Consider the following 21,615-nt stretch of genomic DNA (forward strand, 5'->3'; position numbering starts at 1 on the left):
ACCTCAGTGTATTTTTTGTTCCTGGGATGTGAGCATCGCTGGCAAGGCCAGCATTTATTGTCTATATCTAATTGCCCTATCTAGTGGATTTATCACTAGCTAGATGGTAGCTATGTAATATACATTCACCAAACTGCCTCCTTGAACTCTGCCAGGTGATCAACAATCACCACCCCTCTCAGCATTTCCCTCCAGAATTTTCATTCACTTCATAACACGACCCTTGCCACCACAAGCTTATTGTGCATGACTGTATTGACATCATTGACTGAAACGTGGCTCTGAAACAGATGGCAACAGCTTACCCCTTACTAAACTCTGCCCGTTGGCTATACTTTCCACCATCTGCCTGGCGATGTGGCTTTCAACACCAAATCACACCTTGGTCTTCTTCCATTACCCCCCCCCCCCCAAATCACACCTTGGTCTTCTTCCATTACCCCCGCCGCCCCCCCCCCCCCAAAATCACACCTTGGTCTTCTTCCATTACCCCCGCCCCCCCCCCCCCCCGCTCGCTCTTGGGTTTCTCACTGAGATATGCTCCCTTTTTTTCTGCCTCACTGAGTGACTCAAGTTGGCCTGAGCTTTTTTATCTTCTTCGTGATTTCAATCTCAATCTCCACTCCCCTTGCCCCCAACTCTTGATCTTACTGCCTTCCTATGCTCCCTAAACCTCTTCCTCCATATAAACTTCCTTACCCATATTCGCAGCAACCCCCTTGATCTTGCAATCTCCTATGGCCTCTCTACTTTCACAGTCTCAATCCCAGATAAGGAATCTTCCTTCTATCCATCACCATCCAAATTCCCCTACCTCTTTCCAACCCCCCCCCCGTTTCTGCGTACGCTGTTGGAAAAAACTTTCCCCAAGTTACATACAACTGCACTTTCAAACTGTCCATTGCCTAGCCTATCGCCCTCCATTCACCATGATATTTATGCAGCTATCAATCTGCTCAATCACCTCCTCATCTCCACCTTGTGCCCTTCATTTCAGTAAAAACGCTTACTTGCTCCCCAACAGCCTCCTGAGATAGTCTCCCATCTGATACTCTCCGTAATTTTCAGCTGATCCAAAACTCTGCTGCCTGCATTCTACCCCACATCAAGTCCCACACACCCATCACCTGTGTTCACATACCTGATGAGGAGGATGATGACCTGTGTCATATTGTCTCAAATTTAATATTCTCATCCTCATGTTTAAATCCCTTCATGGCTTCAACCCCTTTCTATCTCTAATCTCCTCCATCCCTACATCATCATCATAGGCAGTCCCTCGGGATCGAGGAAGACTTACTTCCACTCCTGAAGTGAGTTCTTTGGTGACTGAACAGTTCAATACGAGAGCCACAGACTCTGTCACAGGTGGGACAGATAGTCGTTGAGGGAAGGGGTGGGTGGGACTGGTTTGCCGCAGGCTCTTTCCGCTGTCTGCTCTTGATTTCTGCATGCTCTCGGCGTTGAGACTCGAGGTGCTCAGCGCCCTCTCGGATGCACTTCCTCCACTTAGGGCGGTCTTGGGCCAGGGACTCCCAGGTGTCAGTGGGGATGGCTTTGAGGGTGTCCTTGTAGCGTTTCCGCTGCCCACCTTTGGCTCGCTTGCCGTGAGGGAGCTTAGAGTAGAGCAGTTGCTTTGGGAGTCTCGTGGCTGGCATGCAAACTATGTGGCCTGCCCAGCAGAGCTGATCGAGTGTGGTCAGTGCTTCAATGCTGGGGATGTTAGCTTGAATGAGGACACTGATGTTGGTGCGCCTGTCCTCCCAGGGGATTTGTAGGATCTTGCGGAAACATCGTTGGTGATATTTCTCCAGCAACTTGAGGTGTCTACTGGACATGGTCCATGTCTCTGAGCCATACAGGAGGGCAGGTATTACTACATCCCTGTAGACCATGAGCTTGGTGACAGTTTTGAGGGCCTGGTCTTCAAACACTGTTTTCCTCAGGCGGCCGAAGGCTGTACTGGCACACTGCAGGCGGTGTTCGATCTCGTCGTCGATGCCTGCTCTTGTTGATAGGAGGCTCCCGAGATATGGGAAGTGGTCCACGGTGTCCAGGGCCGTGCCGCGGATCTTGATGACTGGGGGGCAGTGCTGTGTGGTGAGGACAGGCTGGTGGAGGACCTTTGTCTTACGGATGTTTAGCGTAAGGCCCATGCTTTTGTACGCCGCAGTAAATACATCGACTATCTCCTGGAGTGCAGCCTCTGTATGTGCGCAGACGCAGGCGTCGTCCGTGTTTTGTAGCTCGACGAGAGTTTGGGGTGGTCTTGGATCTGGCCTGGAGACGGTGAAGGTTGAACAGGTTCCCACTGGTTCTGTAGTTTAGTTCCACTCCAGCGGGGAGCTTATCAACTGTGAGGTGGAGCATGGTGGCAAGAAAGATTGAGAAGAGGGTTGGGGCGATGACGCAGCCCTGTTTGACCCTGGTCCGGACATGGATTGGGTCTGTGATGGATCCGTTGGTAAGGATCATGGCTTGCATGTTGTCGTGGAGCAGGCGGAGGATGGTGCCGAACTTTTGGGGACATCCGAAACGGAGGAGGATGCTCCATAGACCCTCGTGGTTAACAGTGTCAAAGGCCTTTGTAAGGTCGAAAAAGGCTATGTATAAGGGCTGGTGCTGTTCCCTGCATTTTTTCTGCAGCTGTCGCGCTGCAAAAATCATGTCCATTGTGTCCCATCTGCACTGTGTCTCTGGGAGGAGCTCCTCGGCCACGGGAAGAAAACGGTTGAGGACGACTCTAGCGACGACTTTCCCAGTGGCTGATAACAGGGAGATTCCCCTGCAGTTGCCGCAGTCAGACTTGTCCCTTTTTTAAAGATGGTCACGATTACTGCATCTCTGATATCCCCCGACATGCTCTCCTCCCTCCAGATGAGAGAGATGAGGTCGTGTATTCGCGCCAGCAGTGCCTCTCCGCCATACTTCAATGCCTCACAGCAGGGATTCTGTCCGCACCCGTAGCCTTGTTGTACAACCCCTGCTGAATTCTCCATTCTTCCAACTGTAGCATCTCATGGACTCTCCTCCCACCAGACAGCCATACCTTTAGCCGTCTAAACCCCATGCTTTGGAATTTCCTCTTTAACTTCACACCTCTCAATCTCCTTCTCCTGCTTTAAAATACATCTCTTTGACCCTCATAATATCACCTTTGGCTCAGCAACCAATTTTTTATGATTACACTCCTGTGAAGTGCCTTGAGGCATTTTTCTATGTTAAAGGTGCTACTTAAATGAAAACAGTTATTGTTGTTATATGTCACATTTTCTGTCATTTTCACCTGGGCAACACTGAATATTTATGCAGCATTCAAGTTGTCCATCATTGCTATGGGAGGGGCAATGCCATTAAAGCTTAAAGATTAGAAATCGATTTTGGCATTTTCATTAAATTAAAATGTAATTATAGTCTAACTGAATGAATACTTTCTGAAAAGATTTTCAGAACAAACATTTTCTTACCCACGGGATCTATCTGTGGCTCAAACGTCTCATGCACTCCTGTTGAGAGATCGGAAGGAGCCAGACTCCACACACCAATACCATCTGCTGCACCAGCTGCCATGGCAGCACCTAGAGCAGTTGTTTCTGCCAAAGCTGGTTTTACTGAAAGAAAACAAAACACACTAAATGTTGTACTTGTTTTCTGCCTGTTTAGATATTTGTTGTTAAATTATCTGTAAATGTAGGTGCAGTCACAAAACTTGCTATGCTTTCTATCAGTGCAAAGTGCTCAATATCTCAAGAGTTTTGTCCTCTTCACTGTGCTTCAGGCAGGAATTTGGCACTGTTAAAGTCATGGACCCTCTATCACCACACCCATATGAAGAGCAAGAGGTCTGCTTGGAAGGAGGCTGCTGAACATGCTAGTTTTATCATCTACTGAAAGGGAATTAGTCCTACCACAATACTCAGCAAGGGGGCATCTTACAAACAGTGACCATAACAGGATAGTTTGACATCAAGTTCAAGGAGGAAGATCACAAAAAAAACAAGCACATACAAGGCAAAGTTTTAAAATTAAGTAAGGCTGACTTCAAAGTAATGAGATGTAAGCTGAACAGTTAAACTGGGCTGAGCTGGTTACATGTAAACCTACAGAAAAGCAGTGGAAGGTATTCAAAGAAGTATTTAGTATGAGACCAATATATACCCCCATAGACAAGGAAACTGTCTGCTGATTACGACCTACTGCCCTCCCTCAGCTGATGAATCAGTACTCCTGGTGGCACTAATATCAACATCCTGGGGGTTGCCATTGTCCATAAACTCAACAGGACCAGTCACATAAATGCGATGGCTTCTATAGCATGCCAGAGTATGGCTATTGTGCAGCATGTAGCTCACCTTCTGATTCCCCAAAGCCCCTCCACCACCAGCACAGTGTGTACTATTCACAAGATGCATTGCAGCAACTCACTTATTTGACAGCATTTCCCAAACCCATGACCTCCACCACCTAGAAGGACAAGGACAGGAGGTGCATGGTAACACTATCACCTCCAAGTTGCTCGCCAAGTTCCACACAACCACAACATGGACATATATTACTGTTGCTTCATCATTGCTGGGCAAAAATCCTCGAACTTCCTAGCTAACAGCACTGTGGGCACACCTTCACCACATGGACTGCAATGGTTCAAGGAGGCCGATCACCATCTTCTCAAAGGCAACTAGAAATGGGCAATAAATGCTGGCTTTGCTAGTGATGTCCATAGCGACAAAATGAGTAAAATAAATGCAAGTTATTATTGCCGTTGCAGAGCAGAGCCTGAGTGAACACATCAATGTTGCCCACCCTGGGCTATAGTGCAGTGACCGACTCCGAGAAAGCAGAGTTCCTTAAAGATCACGTCTGCGCTGTTCATATCAAAATGATTCATAAGGAATTCAACAGTTTCTAGGAAAAATTATAAATTTTTCGTCTCCCAAATCTGTGCCCATCTTTCCCGGAACTTCATGTTTGAATCCCTTCAGTCAGGTTTCCTGTGACAAAGGTAAACTATCTCTCCTCGTCCTTCTTGACCGGTCTGCAGCCTTTGACACGGTTGACCACTCCATCCTCCTCCAACGCTGCTCCACCATCATCCAGCTGGGTGGAACTGCACTCACCTGATTCCATTCTTATCCATCTAATTGTAGCCAGAAAATCACCGACAATGGCTTCTCTTCCCACTCCCGCATCGTTACCTCTGATGTCCCCCAAGGATCTATCCTTGGCCCCCTCCTATTTCTCATCTTTATGCTGTCCCTTGGCAACATCATCCAAAAACACGCCATCAGTTTCCACATGTATGCTGAAGACACCCAAGCTCTACCTCACCAGTCCTTCTCTCAATCCCTCCATGGTCTCTAAATTGTCAGATTGCTTGTCCGACATCCAGTACTTGATGAGCAGAAATTTTCTCCGATTAAATATTGAGAAGACCGAAGCCATTGTCTTTGGTCCCAATCAGGTGTCATATTTAACCCTGAAATGAGCTTCCGGCCACATATTCACGGCATAACTGAAACCGCCTATTCCCAACCCCGTAACATTACCTGTCACCACCCCTGCCTCAACTCATCCTCTGCTGAAACCCTCATCCATGCCTTTGTTATCTCTAAACTTGACTACTCCAACGCACTCCTGGCTGGCCTCCCATATTCTATCCTACGTAAACTTGAGGTCATCCAAAACTCGGCAGCCTGTGTCCTAACTCACACAAAGTTCCGCTCACCCATCACCAGTGCTCGCTGACCTATGTTGGCTTCCGGTTAAGCAACGCCTCAATTTCAAAATTCTCATCCTTGTTTACAAATCCGTTCTTGGCCTCACCCCTCCCTATCTCTGTAATCTCTTTCAGCCTCACACCCCTCTGAGATGTCTGTGCTCCTCAAATTCTGCCCTCCTGATTATAACTGCTTTAACTATGTTAAACGCGCTATATAAATACAAGTTGTTGTTGTTGGATTACAACATCCATATACAATCAGAACTGTTCCAAACTTTGAACAAGTAATGGAGAAGAACATTGCAACTGTCTCTAACACTTTATATATGCAACATCTGTGGACTCTGAACAACAAAAGAAAGACTTCTGAGACCCCATCAGAGGTGGCTGTACGAGCAAAGACTAATCCATTATCATTATTGATAAGAGTAAAAAGGACAAGACCCACCCTGTACATTTACTATACTGTATGACCGATGGGCTTGTAGTTTACAGCAAATTTTGGCAACATTCAATCACAGAGGGTGCTGTTACAGGGTTGGCTGGACCAGTGACACTGAACTCTACACACTCATCAGAATAGACAGTTAGAAATTCTAGAGAATTGGGCACAAAAAATATGTGGACAGGAGAATAAAGTCTGGACTATCCTTAGTAAGCTCCCAATGTTAGTAACATCAACTGAAAGAGATCTATTTGTAGCAACAAGTGCTTCCTCAAGAGTTGCCATTCCCAAAAAGACTTCAAACATGGTCAATTTGAAACGGAGAACCAGTGCCCTGCTTCACCTTACTCTTGCAGTAGCTCTTAAATGTTGACTATCATTGAAAAAAGTCGACTGCTTCAGTTTAATTTTAGTACATTTTTAGTTTGTGATAAACAAAATATTGCTGTTGTCAATAGAAACATAGAAACATGGAAAATAGGTGCAGGAGCGGGCCATTCGGCCCTTCGAGCCTGCACCACCATTCAATATGATCATGGCTGATCATGCAACTTCAGTACCCCACTCCCGTCTTCTCTCCATACCCCCTGATCCCCTTAGCCGTAAGGGCCATAAGGTTTCCACCATTTGTCAATATGGTGTTTCCACCATTTCTCTGGGATTTCCACTGACCTTCAAGGAGATCTGAAGAACTCCTGCAGAAATTCTACCCTAGTGTCTCCATCCATAGCCTTCAGGAAAGCTTCAGACTTTTCAGACTTACTCTTCATATTTGAGAAAAGACAAGAATATTGCTCAATTTTCATGATTCTAGAAGGAAAGTACAGATTGTACCTCTCCAGTCCGGGGCTCTCTGATCCGTCATCAGTTCCGTCCCTGGAGTGTGAGTGGTGGGGGGTGGCGGTCTGGCATGGGGGGGGCGTAGCGGAGGAGGAGGAGGCGGTAGTGCAGCATGGGGTTGGGGCGGAGCGGTGGGTGGGGGTCCGGGTGCAGTGGCGAGGGCGAGTCCGATGCAGCGGCTGTGGGGGCTGGGTGGGTCTGGGTTCGGCGGCATGGGGGGGGGGCAGCGGTGTGGTGTTTTGGGTGCGGCGGCAGGGCGGGACGACGGAGGACGGGGGGGGGGGTTCTGGGTGTGGCGGCTGCAGGGGAGGGGACGGGGGTCTGGGTGCAGCGGCGGGTGGGTTCGGGTGCGACGGTACTGCGGGCGGTGGGAGACACAAGCTTAAAAATAGAGAGCAGCAAACCAGCACGGTGAGAGAGAGCGAAGTCCGAGTTTCGAGCCGGAGGCGTTCAGGAGCCCGGGTGCTGTCAGTTACCGGTAAGTCTCATCTAGGCGTAACCTCCCGTGGTTTGGGAAATTCTGTTCTAGCACCGGTCAAGTCCCAAGGGTGCCGGAGCAGAGAGGTCCAACCTGTATCAAGTACTTGAAAAGGCAGATTCCTTTTTTGTGGCAAGAGAACAATAGGAAGAGTGGAATCTTGGCTTCTTACCTACTGGTATACCAAGAACATCTGATTGAAGCTGCATCATTATCTTGTTAGTGGTCATTCCTCCATCCACTTGAAGACTGGTCTGATTGATCCCAGCATCTTTATTCATGGCCTCAAGAAGCTAAAAGAAGCATACAATGACAGAACAGTAACAGAAACACACTTAAGTCTCTTCTTTTGTTGTCCTTCTAATATAGATTTGCTCATTATTAGCATCGTCCAAAAATAAATCTGATTCAACACATTAAAGATTTTAAAATATTTGAAGACCAGTTACTCACTTCATTTGTACTAGCTACAGAACCTAATGTCCTAATTAATGTGCACATTTCCACTTGCGAATAAAATTGTAAAGGTAAATTCCTCAATCCCACACTCCCAGCAAGGAGCTTTACTCAAAGAGCGCAGTTCAGAAATAAGGTTATAACATTGTAGTGCTGATTTTACCATCCACACTTAGTTCAGGCATGGCTCCCATAGGGAGCCTGAAATGACTGCATTTACTCTGCTGTGTATGAAATTCTGACACAGTTTCAAGCCACAGGTTTCATTACAAAAGTCAGTAAAATATGAAATTAAAGCTCAGAGTGAAGCATGATGTGAGTATGGACTCTCTGCAGTGCTTCAAAAGGGAGCTGCACAGGGTCCTGAGAAAAGAGATCATTTCCAGATATAAAGGGCAAGTTATAATCAGAGGGATTCTCAAGTGACTTCCTAATTTGACTATTTTTTTCTGGTTGTAGTTCTGCCAGGAGATTCTATGATGAGATGGTGGGTGGGGGAAGAATAGGTAAATGGTGTATGTGACTGCACTATGTCTGGATGGGCTGGCTTGATGGATATGATAGTCTTTTTTCCAATCTTCTTCTTATATTGCATGCATTTTCACATAGACAACTTCATATAGACTATTTGGGGTTTAAATTGGGCCGCATAATGCCTGTTTTTTTTTTAGGTGCTACGTGAGCACCTAAGGTTTCAAAATGGGGTCCAAGATGTGGGCGCGCACTTCCGATGGGAAGTGTGCAGGACGCCATCTTGGTTATGGGGTTTGTGCACATGCACCTAATAACCATCAGCAGCATGCATGATATAAATCGTTGTGCAACGCTGCTTTGAATCTGAGGAACAGGAGAATGAGGTGGAGGAAGTGCGAGCGAAAGTGGAGGAAGAGGAAGGGAGACTGCAACATAGACAGTCTCTATCTGCCAGGGCTCTATGTGATCAGATTATTCAGAATGACACCAGTAACCTCAACTATACCACCCCATTCACCAACAGACCCATACTCATTACCTTTCCTCTCACTGACCATCACAAAATTCTCTTTCTGACAACACTTATTGGTTCCTCCCTCAGTTCACAGCAGAAATAAAAACCATCACCAAATGCAAATTCAAATTTATCAATTCAATTATTAAATAATGCATACCAAATTAAATTAATCACCTTTTGCATTCCCATAGTGCCTGTCTTCCATGTGCATTTACCTTTCCCAGTGCTCTTACAAGGTACATCCCCAGTGGCTGCAGCATGAGTGGTGGAAGGCTGCTGATCTTCAATTGAGGAGACTTCAGATGGCCTTTCAGGATGACCTTGAGCAACTTTGGGCCTAGAGGGCCCGGCTGCAGACTTTACCATCTCAGCCTAGGCTGCAGCAGTTTGGGCCAGCTGACTGACAGGCAACAGCAAGGGCACTGGTGGAGTGACAGGGGTTGGAGTGGCAATGCCATCATCCTGAGAAAGGACAGCAGATTTGTCCTCCATGGAGCCACTGCCATTCTCCCGGCCCGGCATCTCAGCAATCCTACTGTTCTGTTGGAGAGCAGATTGCTGGATGGCCATTTCATCTACAGCCATGATAGCAGCAGTCTGTGCTTCCAAGGCAGCACTCAAGTGCTTTGATGGAAGCTGGTTGCGTTGCAATGGAACTGTGACATCGGACTCATGGCGAGTTTCATAGGTGCCCTGATGGAGGTGACCACCCATTTCTTGTTGGAAAGGATGGGCTCCAAGCTCTGTGCAAAGCCCTGTGCCAAGTTGGAAGTGGTGTCTCCATGCTCCTTGACATTGTGCACAGGTTTTCCAATGCACCAAGCATTTGGTTGTGTATGCCCATTAGCCTCCTTCTGTAGTCTGGTCCATCAAAGTCCTCATTTGACTCCTCTGCATTAGAACTAGTGTGCAACCTGGTTTCTTGCTGCTGTCTGTTGCTATGCGCCACCTTCTCCTGCAAGAAAGAAGGCTGTGTGTCAGTCAGTGTTATACACTGGCCTAGAAATCCCGGTCGAGGTGTTCCTGCAGGCAAACGACTGAAAAAGGGAAAAAAGATGCGCACTTACCTGTTCCTGTTGCGCCCACGAGATCCCGTTCAAAGGCCTCCTCTTCCTGCGCGTCGGAGCGTGTACACGTCTGGACGGATGCAAGTTGGAGCTGCGGTCACATGGCTCTGGGCAGCCGATCAAGATACAGTATTTTCTCATTCATAATAATGGGAACTCCGTAAGTAGGAGTTCCCATTATTATGATTGAGAAATAGCCCCCAAACACTAATAAAAAATAGCAAAAACACACTACATATTTAAGATTAATTTAAATTAGTTATTAATGTCTTACATAAAAAATACATATTTTTCCAATTTTTATAAAAGTTTTTTTAATTATGGTTTAAAATAAACTTACCGTAGTGGGCAGGGTTTTTAAACAATAAAATGTGATTTTAAAATTTTATTTTGTTATGTCTTTGTATGTTGTAAAACTCTTTTGTCTGTAAAAGTAGGCTATGTGCCTGCTTTTATCAGGCACAAGAGTTTTCAGGACATCTGCTGGGCAAGATCTGGGTAAGTACTGCAATTTTGCCCATGTAAATGTCCTGGCTGTGGAGATGCGGAGAATCTGTCAAAAAAGCCGGTTTTCAGCGCATGCGCATTGTGCGCTGAAAACCGGCTTTTGCAATGCTTTCCTAGGTCCGTACATGCTCTGTATGGACCCGGGGAGGCCGGGATTTCCAGGCCAATATTTTTGGGTGATGTGGCTGTCGTGGTTGAAGAACTGCTAGTGTGTGTGAGCTGCAAATGTGAGGCTTGAAACAGTGCTAAATATGTGAGGGCGATGTAAAGCATATGAATTGAAGGGTTTAGTCCTGATTGATAAGATATTGTTGGTATGTGGGGGTGCTGAACTGGTCAGTGAATGAGGCTAGTGGTTCAGTTGGTAAGATGTGTTATTTGAAGATTGAACTCACTCACTCACCTTGACAACTCGTGTCAGATCATTACATTTATTCCTGCACTGTATCCATGTACTTGGAGCTATACTCTTGGCATAGACCTACTTCCTCCCACTGCCTCCTGAGCATATGTCTCGAGGACCTCCTTCGCCCCTGCGTATATAGGATATCCCTCCTTTTCTCCATCTGTTGCATCACGACCTCCAGAGCATTATCAGAAAATCTTGGTGCAGGCTCTCTCTTGCATGTTCAGCCATTCCTCAAAGTTTCACAGCACAGATTCAGTTTTCAGACGACTCCCACCACTTCTTGCAGCTACAATACACCTCCCCTTTAAAGAGGTGCAGGTCGCCTTTAAGTTGCGCTAGCCACTTGTGACATCGGGCACCCTGATGTGTGCAGCCAATGAACAGCGCAGGTAGCACTGGCTGCATGCATTAATCATGTAAACAGCAAGAAGCACAAATTTAACATACTGCTTGCAACGCTTTGAACAGGCGTGGGAATTGTGTTAGAGATTAACTCGCACCCATTTTCGAGGGTGATACAATTTAACCACCTCTAAATACAGCCAAGTAAAATTTACCAATAAATTGCAATTACACCATCATATGGGTGGTTGTCTTTTGTGATAGAATATACACCTAATGGGCTCAATTTTCCACAAAGCATTTTTTTGGCGTACTTGAAGAGTTACGCCCAATTTTTTGTGGTCGAAGTACGGCAAAAAAAAAATTCTAAGTTTCCCCGTTAGATTTCTTCATTTTGGCGTGGTGTAACGCGACCTTTAGTTTTGGGGGTGGAGCCTCGATCTGCCAAGCAGATTAGGCTGCCATGCTAACCAGGGATACAATGCGAGCTGAGGCTGCAAAGTGAAGCATACAGCCAGCTCCCAACACATTAAAAGAATTGAAAAACACATAGCAGCAACTTACCTCCAACCCCGCCCAAAAGGCTTGCCGGTCTGGTCCCATTCTCGGTCCCTGGTTCGGTTCTCTCTCTCTCGAACCGGACAGCCACTCGTGTGTGTGACTGAACCGGGGACCGAGAATGGGACCGGACAGCCTTTGGGCGGGGTTGGAGGTAAGTTGCTGCTATGTATTTTTCAATTCTTAGTGTATCCGGGCATCTGCTGCGCCGATTTCCTTACCGGCGCTGATTTCCTTAACGCTCCGGAAGGCTTTTCTGCAGAGGCCACATACGCTGGCCTAAGCAGAATTAGAGTAACTCTCAGCTGGCCAAACTTCCCTAAATGGCCAGAATTGGCATAGGTGGCTGGTTACGCCCCCTTTGGCTGAAAAAAAACTGACCTAAAAAAATCGTAACTGAGTTACGCCGATGCAAATTGATTGGGGAAACTGGTTTTTCAATTTAAGCCAAAAAGTGCAGCCTGCTCCAAAAAAATGGCAAAAATCACTGGGGAAAATTGAGCCCAATATATCTGACTTTTTGCAGCAAAAACAATCCACTGTCCAAATTGCTTTTAAATTGGGTTATATAAATCAATATTTTAATTAAATTGTGTAATCTGTGTTTATATCCTTTAAAATATAGTATGGAATTGTCATTTCAATCTCGTAAAGAAGCCTGTTGATAAGACTACTTACTTACTCGCATTTACACTTAGAGGCAACTAAGTGCTGTGTGATGGCACTGTTGTCGGCTCCTTCCATGCTGATTGGGATAAGGCAGTAATTGGCCAGGCTGGATTTGTCCAGCGTTTTGTGAACATTACATACCCGGGCAATTGTCGGGTAGATGCCAGTGTTGTAGATGTGCTGGGACAGATTAGTTAGCGGTGCGGCTAATTGTGAAGCTTAGAATTGTTAGAGGCAACTAAAGATTGAAAGTTCAGATTCTAATAATCACAAATTAGTTAAGGCAATTATGTGTACTGAAGATGGTTGCAAACGCCTCAGCCTTGTCTTTTGCATACACGTGAAAAAGTCAAGACTGAAGCGTTTGCAACCATATTCAGCCAGAAGTGCTGAGTTGATACTTCTTGGCCTCCTGCTGCGTTTCCACTAAAACAGATTCCAGCCAATTTGATTCACTCGATGTGACAAATAATTGGCTTAGTGTACTGGTCCCGACATAATCCTGGCTATTAGGCTGAAAACCTATGCTCCAGAATTAGCCACACCGCTAACTAATTTGTCCCAGCACATCTACAACACTGGCATCTACCTGACAATTGCCTGGGTATGTCCTATTCACAAAATGCTGCACAAATCCAACCTGGCCAATTACTGCCCTATCAGCCTCATCCCAATCATCAGCAAAGTGATGGAAGGAGCTGAAAACAGTGCCACCAAACAGCATTTAGCAATAACCTCTCACCGATGCTTAGTTTGAATTCTGCCAAGTTTCGGCAAAAAAGCGGTGTGGCTAATTCTGGAGCATAGGTTTTCAGCCCAATAGCCAGGATTATGTCGGGACCAGTACACTAAGCCAATTATTTGTCACATCGAATGAATCAAATTGGCTGGAATCTGTGATAGTGGAGACGCAGCAGGAGGCCAATAAGTATCAACTCAGCACTTCGGCTGAATATGGTTGCAAACGCTTCAGTCTTGACTTTTTCACCCCAACAGAATACAGCACTGGCTTACCTCACGGGTTTGAAAGGCAACAGCTTCTAGTGCAGCATATGCAATATGATTCCTATTTGTATATTGGGTAAGGCCACATATTATTCTGCAGAGCAATAAGTAAAAAAACATTTATTCGGTTAAGTAGAGTAATTTTGCACAGATACGATTTACATAGTGCAGAAGATTTCAATATTCCATGTTTGAGAAGAAATAATTATTCAATAGCTTTTATTTGGCAACAGATAACATTAGTTATCGTGAAGCCTATTTACCACAGTACTTAAAAGTTATAATCAACACGTTTTGAAATATTGAAAAATTGACACAGTCATTTATATGTAGGAACAAAACTGCAGTTTGGGTATAACAAACTATTCTAGCAACAGAGACAATTACTGTAGTGCACTTTATGAGCAAAACGATATTTGAAATAGTGGACTCCGCCAAGGAGGGAAGAAAGAAAAATAGAGAAGGCATGCAGAGACACAAGGCCAGAGTAGATAGCCAAGGCATACTAGGGATTCATCAACCAAGGATTCATGCGAGAGATTTAAATTTCAATATTCCCGTACTTGGACAACGTTAAGCAAGATTTTTGACAAGATTATATAACTTTTGCTAGGCACAGTTGCTTTAATATTATTATTTATCTAGAGTATTGGGAATTTGCCCATTCAAAAATACCACACATATTTAAGGAATCATTGTTGAAACTATGCGCCCAAGTTTCCACATGATTTGCGCCTGATTTTTAGGAGCAACTGGTGGAGAACGAACTATCTTAGAAATCGCAATTCTCCACATTTCTTTTTCTGCAGTTCTAGTGAGGTAGAACAGTTCTACTTTGGAACAGAATTTTTTCTTCAAAAGGGGGCGTGTCCGACCACTGACGCCTGATTTGAAAGTTTCCACAGTGAAAACGTATTCCAAACTAAAGTAGAATGGAGCAAGTGAAGGTTTTTGTAGAACTGAAAAAACCTGTTCTACACATTAAAAAATCAGGCGCAGGTTACAAATTAGGCGTCCAGAACGAGGTGGGGGGGAGGGAAGTCATTAAATTCTACAATAAATCCTTATTTATACTTCTACAAATATTATACGAATAAATCCAACCTGAATAAACATTTATAAGCAAAGAAAAGATTAAATAAACCATCTTCCTACCTGTGTGAAAGTGCTTCAGCCATCGTTCGTTCCCGCGGGGGCGGGAGCCGTTCAGTGCGTTCCCGCGGGGGCGGGAGTGAGAGCCGTTCAGTGCGTTCCCGCGGGGGCGGGAGAGCCGTTCAGTGCATTCCCTCCGGGGCGGGAGAGCCGTTCAGTGCGTTCCCGCGGGGGCGGGAGGGCCGTTCAGTGCGTTCCCGCCGGGGCGGGAGCGGGGGGGAGAGCCGTTCAGTGCATTCCCTCCGGGGCGGGAGAGCCGTTCAGTGCGTTCCCACGGGGGCGGGGGAGAGCCGTTCAGTGCGTTCCCGACGGCGGGCGGGGGTGGGAAGGGAAACGGCTGCCTCAACTTTCTGAGGCTTTCTCACTGCTGCAAGAAGTCTCAGTGCTGATGGCAATGTGCTTTTATTAAAAAATGTTCAAAAACTAAACACCTACAAAGAACTACAAAAATGGCCGAGTGCCAATGTTTTTTTCACACTGCGCGTGCGCGAACACTCCAACGTGCACGCGCAGCGTTGCCGGCAGGAAAAAAACTAATTTAAATAGTACCCGCCCCCTCCCACTTACAAAATCGGTGCGAGTGTAGGCTCCGCCCCCCTGCACGCCGCGCCAGGCAGACAAGGAGCTGCAGGGTGCTCGAGAATAGCGCGTTTTTTTTTAGGCGCCGTTTTAGGCGCGAAAAACAGGCGCCCAGCTCGGAAGGGCGCCCGTTTTTTTTCGTGTGGAAACTTGGGCCCTATACAATATAACCAATATATACTTTGCCTTTTGGAGGTGACAAACAATGCATGAAAACATGAAACCATTTAATAAGCAAGTCATTCAATTTCCTGCTCATTTTGACACTTCTGAAGTTAGTGAAAAATATTTCACACTATTCAAAATCAGTGAAACATGAGATTAATTACAGGTTATAGTTAACATTTCAATATAAAGAACCACATTCTGATATGGTTCACATCATATAATTGCCAATCTCAGAAGTAAATGTGCTTGTATTAATTTTTAATGATAAAGTGCTATTCAGATTTAAGCTGTGAATGAACATAGTACAAAAATCTGATTTAAAAATATAGTTTTAGCCTTTAAAAAATAGTGTACTTAGAAAGGATGCAGACAGAACAATGCAAAATTACCTGGAAGTGTAAGATCAGCAAATACCATATATCCTTTCTCAGACCAATACAACTGCTGAGTACAAATCACATGATGCCACAATAGGTTCTATAGTAGTTGTTCACAGACGTGGACAGTGCTTTCCAGAGATCATGCCATTGTATTTTCAATAATGATAAATACTGCTGCAGTACACTGTTTTTTGACAAGAGTATAAAACACTGAAGTTCTTACCCTCTTGCACTCGTGTCCCAATATGGTGCATATAACCCTGAGAAGGCTGGAACAAAATAGCAACCATAAGATGAACCCACAGAAGCAGCAAGCTTCTCTGAAAAACAAAAAAAATACAAAAAGGTTAGGGCAATAATTCACATTTATCAAAATCAAAAATGATACAAAGCCCTAATCAAAAAGATCTTTAAGCATTACTGCCTATTGGAAGGTAATGATCGAGTTTCGTGATCCTCAGTGTCTGAGCATTTGAACACCTTTTATTTATTGTACTGCTGCCCACATGAAAAGCACCTCCCCCTCCCCAAAAAGTGCCATTAACGAACATCAAGCTGAGGCACTATGAATATGACAATTGCACATTTTCCTTCTGTAGCAGCACAGATTTGACTTGTCCAGTGCGGTGTGATTTTAAAAGGTTAAACATAACACAGAATAATATAAATTTACAACACAGGAGTTGGCCACTCAGCTCATTGGCCCGGATTTTGCAGCACAAATAACGGTGAGGCTATCAGCACTCACCGGTTATTAAAGGGTAAATCGGACAGCAACTTCCGGTGACTGCACATGCGGAGTTAAACGCGGAAATCAGGAAGTTGCTGTCCGGGTTATCCTGCTCCTCCACCAGCTTTGCTATACCAGTATTTCACTGAGAGACTCACCATTGAAACACATGAAGTAGTTGTATTTACCCACTAAACTCGCCAGAAATAGTTAAGGCTTGTCCATTCTAGGATAAGCAAATTTAACAGAGTGATGAATCTTAATTACTGCCAATCGTAAATGCTGCTAGCTTTTTTGTAAAAACATTTGTGGTTTTGCAAATAAAGTAATGCTCTTTGTACAAGTTGAACCTCTCCAGCCCGGCACTCTTGGGACCTGACTGGTGCCGGAACAGAAAATTTTCCGAACCACTCGAGGCCAACTGGTGACAACGACCCGGACGTGTTCTGCGCATGCGCTGCGCAGAAGCCTACTGTGTAGCATTTAGTCGTTCAGAAGTCGAGAGAAGCGGCAGGCCGGAACGAGCTGCGGCGGGCCTGAGAGAGAAGCAGTGCAGCGGGGCGGGGAGAGAAGCAGCAGGCCGGGGAGAGAAGTGGCGGGGCGGGGAGAGAGAGCGCTGAGCCACCGAGCCCCGAGCCTCCGACCGGGCCCCGATCCTCCCACTAAGCCGCGGCGGCAGGAGAGCGGTGGCGGCGGCAGCGGGAGAGAGCGAGAAAGCCTGGGGGGGGGCGTGGAAAGAGAGAGAGCCTGGGGCCAGGCCCAGCTTCGGCACTTCAGTCGCCTGCCCTTTCCTTCTTTTGCCTGCTTACCTCAACGAACAGCGCGGGACGCCACCCATGCTGGGAGTGATGCTGGACCAGGGATGTTTCCGGAATTCTCATCCTTATTTTCAAATCGCTCCATGGCCTCGCCCCCTCCCTATCTCTGCAATCTCCTCCAGCCCGACAACTCCCCCTGTCTCCCCCCCACCCCGAGATGTTTGCGTTCCTCTAATTCTGCCCTCTTGAGCATCCCTGATTATAATCGCCCAACCTTTGGTGGCCGTGCCTTCTGTTGCCTAGGCCCTAAGCTCTGGAGCTCCCTGTCTAAACCTCTCTGCCTCTCTATCCTCCTTCAAGATCTTTGACCAAGCTTTTGGTCTAGCGCTAATTTCTACTTATTCAGCTTGGTGTCAATTTTTGAATCTCATAATACCCTTGTGAAGCGCACTGGGACATTTCACTACGTTAAAGGCGCTTTATAAATACAAGTTGTTGTTTTCACAGTTTTCTTCACAGGGTTCTGGCCGTGAGCGCTCAGCCTGCAATACTGCTCGAGAGCTGGACTGATCGTGTGGCAACCCTACTCCATGGTGGTCGAGGGAGGTCCCTTTTTAATTTGCAGAGTCTGCAGCGTGGGCCCTTCGCTTCAAGTGAATGTGACAGTGCTGCATGTCCCAGTGTGCAGTGCTGCTGAGGCTTCCACCCCGTTAGCACTGCTATTTAGCGTTCCACTTCCTTCTGGGGGTGGTAACACGATTTTTTTAAGGGGCGAAACTTTAGCACCTAGCACCACAGACAAAGTACTAATGGTGGTGTGGATCAGGTCGGGTTGAGCTGGGCCGAGGGTCATTCGGCAAGGCTCGGACTGATCGCACCCCATTTAAAACATTGCGCTGAAACCAGTAACTATTCTAGCCCGCCGGTTTGTGCACAATCATTCCGGATTTCATTTTACTGACTATCAAATGGGATTTTCTCAAAAATGTCTGGTTTTCGGACAATTCCGATTTTCAGACAGCCAGATTTGAGACGTTGTACCTGTAGGCACTTCACACAAGTGAGGAACAGGGGAAAAAAAACCAAAGAGCAAGCAGGAGTTAGAAGGGGAGAAAGGTGATTGAAGGCATGGTTTGGGTAGTGTCTTGACTGTAGAGAGCAAGGTGGAGGGGTTTTGGAAGAGAGTTCCGGGGTTGAGGGTAATGAAGGTGAAGATTCTACCAGGGTGGGGAAAATCATCATCATCATAGAAACATAGAAAATAGGTGCAGGAGTAGGCCATTCGGCCCTTCGAGCCTGCACCGCCGTTCAATAAGATCATGGCTGATCATTCCCTCAGTACCCCTTTCCTGCTTTCTCTCCATATCCCTTGATCCTCTTAGCCATAAGGGCCATTTCGAACTCCCGCTTGAATATATCCAATGAACTGGCATCAACAACTCTCTGCGGCAGGGAATTCCACAGGTTAACAACTCTCTGAGTGAAGAAGTTTCTCCTCATCTCAGTCCTAAATGGCCTACCCCTTATCCTAAGACTATGTCCTCTGGTTCGGGACATCCCCAAAATCGGGAACATTCTTTCCGCATCTAATCTGTCCAGTCCCGTCAGAATCTTATACGTTTCTATGAGATCACCTCTCATCCTCCTAAACTCCAGTGAATAAAGGCCCAGTTGATCCAGTCTCTCCTAATATGACAGCCCAGTCATCCCTGGAATCAGTCTGGTGAACCTTCGCTGCACTCCCTCAATAGCAAGAACGTCCTTCCTCAGATTAGGAGACCAAAACTGAACACAATATTCCAGGTGAGGCCTCACTAAGGCCCTGTACAACTGCAGTAAGACCTTCCTGCTCCTATACTCAAATCCCCTAGCTATGAAGGCCAACATACCATTTGCCTTCTTCACTGCCTGCTGTACCTGCATGCCCACTTTCAGTGACTGATGAACCATGACATCCAGGTCTCGTTGCACCTCCCCTTTTCCTAATCTGCTGCCATCCAGATAATATTCTGCCTTCGTGTTTTGCCTCCAAAATGGATAACCTCACATTTATCCACATTATACTGCATCTGCCATGCATTTTCCCACTCACCTAACCTGTCCATCATAGGCAGTCCCTCTAAAAGTGAGTTCTCAGGTGACCATACAGTCCAATACGGGAACTGCAGTCTCTTGTCACAGGTGGGACAGACAGTGGGTGAAGGAAAGGGTGGGTGGGGAGTCTGGTTTGACGCAAGCACCTTCCACTGCGCTTGGTTTCTGCATGCTCTCAGCCACGAGACTCGAGGTGCTCAATGTCCTCCCGGATGCTCTTCCTCCACTTAGGGCGTTCTTGGACCAGGGATTCCCAGGTGCCAGTGGGGATGTTGCACTTCATCAAGGAGGCTTTGAGGGTGTCCTTGAAACGTTTCCTCTGCCCACCTGGGGCTCGCTTACCATGTAGGAGTTCTGAGCTGAGAGCTTGTTTTGGGAGTCTTGTGTCAGGCATGCAGACGATGTGGCCTGCCCAACGGAGCTGCTCGAGTGTGGTCAGTGCTTCGATGCTGGGGATGTTGGTCTGAGCAAGAACATCTATCCTCCCAATGGATTTGCAGGATTTTGCAAAGGCAGTGCTGGTGGTACTTCGCCAGCGCTTTGAGGTGTCTACTGTATATGGTCCACGTCTCTGAGCCATATAGGGGACCATAAGCTTGGTGGCAGATTTGAGGTCCCGGTCTTCAAACACTCTGTTCTTCAGGCGACTGAAGACTGCGCTGGCACACTGGAGGCAGTGTTGGACCAAGTCGTCGATGTCAGCCCTTGCAGAGAGTAGGCTCCCGAGGTATGGAAAATGGTCCACGTTGATCAAAGTCGCACTGTGGATTTTGATGAACGGGGGGCAGTGCTGTGTAGCGGGGTCAGGTTGGTGGAGGACCTTTGTTTTACAGATGTTTAATGTAAGGCCTATGCTTTCGTACGCCTTGGTGAAGATGTTGACGATGGCTTGGAGTTTGGTCTCTGAATGTGTGCAGATGCAAGTGTCGTCCACGTACTGTAGTTTGATGACAGAGGGTGGGATGACCTTGGATCTAGCCTGGAGGCGACAAAGGTTGAACGAAGGTTTACGTCCAGACCGGGGTGAAGCAGGACTACGTCATCGTGCCAATGCTCTTCTCGATCTTCCTTGCTGCAATGCTCCATCTCACTCTCAACAAGCTCCCTGCTGGATTGGAACTAAACTATAGAACCAATGGGGAGGAAATGGACACACAGTAGGAGTCATTATAACAGAGTGCAAGCTGGGTTGAAGAAGATTACACATGTATCATGGGATGAGCCCATTGAGGGATTTGTAAATGAGCACATGGATTTTGAAATGAATGTACTGGTAAATAGGTAGTGAATGTAAATCATTGAGAACATTGAGAATAAGTAAGCAGAGCTTAGTGCAGGACAGAATGTGGATGGTTTTAGAAAAGTTGGAGTTCCTGTAGGGTGAGCTCAAGGCCAGCAAGGACAGTATTATCAAAGTTAAGCCTAGAGGGGATGCATTTCAGTAGTGGTGTGGGTAAGGTAACTACAAAGGTGTGTAGGTGAAAAAATTGCAGTCTTCATAATGGGCTAGATATGAGGGATGGAAGTGAAGAACAGAACACCAAACTTAGAAAAATAGATTTTCAAAAATCCTATAATGCACAACCATGTCCTCGAGCCATCTTTCCACCAAAGTACGAGATTGAGATTATGTATGTGGGTTTGAGAACTTCTTCAACTGAGCGACCTGTACATGGAACACTGTCACAGATGTATAAATCCAGCACACTAAATCATATAAACTCAAGTACACTGCCGCCAAATTCAAAGCAAGGAGCTATTCAGAGGATGGCTGGATCAGAATGGCGACTGCAATCTGCAAATAGTTACATTGTCAGGAGTAACCAAACATTAGGCTTAATCTAGCACATTTTGGTAATGCAAAATAAGCATTAAATTCTCTTGCTACGCATCTGTATCCTACTGTGAAGAGATGCTCATTTTGATTGTTTTAATGTCTTGCTGCATTACTGCGGTCATACAAATTACGGCACTTTTGAAGTACAAACAGATTGGTTAACAGGAGAGTCTTTGCATAAATCTAAACGATGCATGTGTTTTTTTGACCGCTCTGCCCTTGCAAACTACCACCCCATCTCTCCAAAGTCCTTGAATGCGTCGTTACCTCCCAAATCTATGCCCATCTTTCCCGCAACTCATGTTTGAATCCCTCCAATCAGGTTTCTGCTCCTGCCACAGTACTGAAACGGCCCCTATCAAAGTCACAATTGACAGTGTATGTGACTGTGACCATGGGTAAACTATCCCTTCTCATTCTTCTCAACCTGT

General features: G+C 46.2%; 1 protein-coding gene across 3 annotated transcripts in view; it reads right to left on the reverse strand.

The window, feature by feature from the left end:
- LOC139276013 (glycerol kinase) overlaps positions 1-21,615 on the reverse strand; it is a 174,755-nt gene that overhangs the window by 39,368 nt on the left and 113,772 nt on the right. For all 3 annotated transcript variants that reach the window (XM_070893358.1, XM_070893356.1, XM_070893359.1), the window contains exons 14-17: positions 15,989-16,085; positions 13,496-13,580; positions 7,655-7,775; positions 3,468-3,611 (exon numbers count right to left, since the gene is read on the reverse strand). In XM_070893358.1, coding sequence (XP_070749459.1) covers positions 3,468-3,611; positions 7,655-7,775; positions 13,496-13,580; positions 15,989-16,085 — 447 coding nt within the window. The remainder of the gene's footprint in view (positions 1-3,467; positions 3,612-7,654; positions 7,776-13,495; positions 13,581-15,988; positions 16,086-21,615) is intronic.

The sequence above is a fragment of the Pristiophorus japonicus genome, chromosome 11 (assembly GCF_044704955.1).
Source record: "Pristiophorus japonicus isolate sPriJap1 chromosome 11, sPriJap1.hap1, whole genome shotgun sequence".
Taxonomy (NCBI): domain Eukaryota; kingdom Metazoa; phylum Chordata; class Chondrichthyes; family Pristiophoridae; genus Pristiophorus; species Pristiophorus japonicus.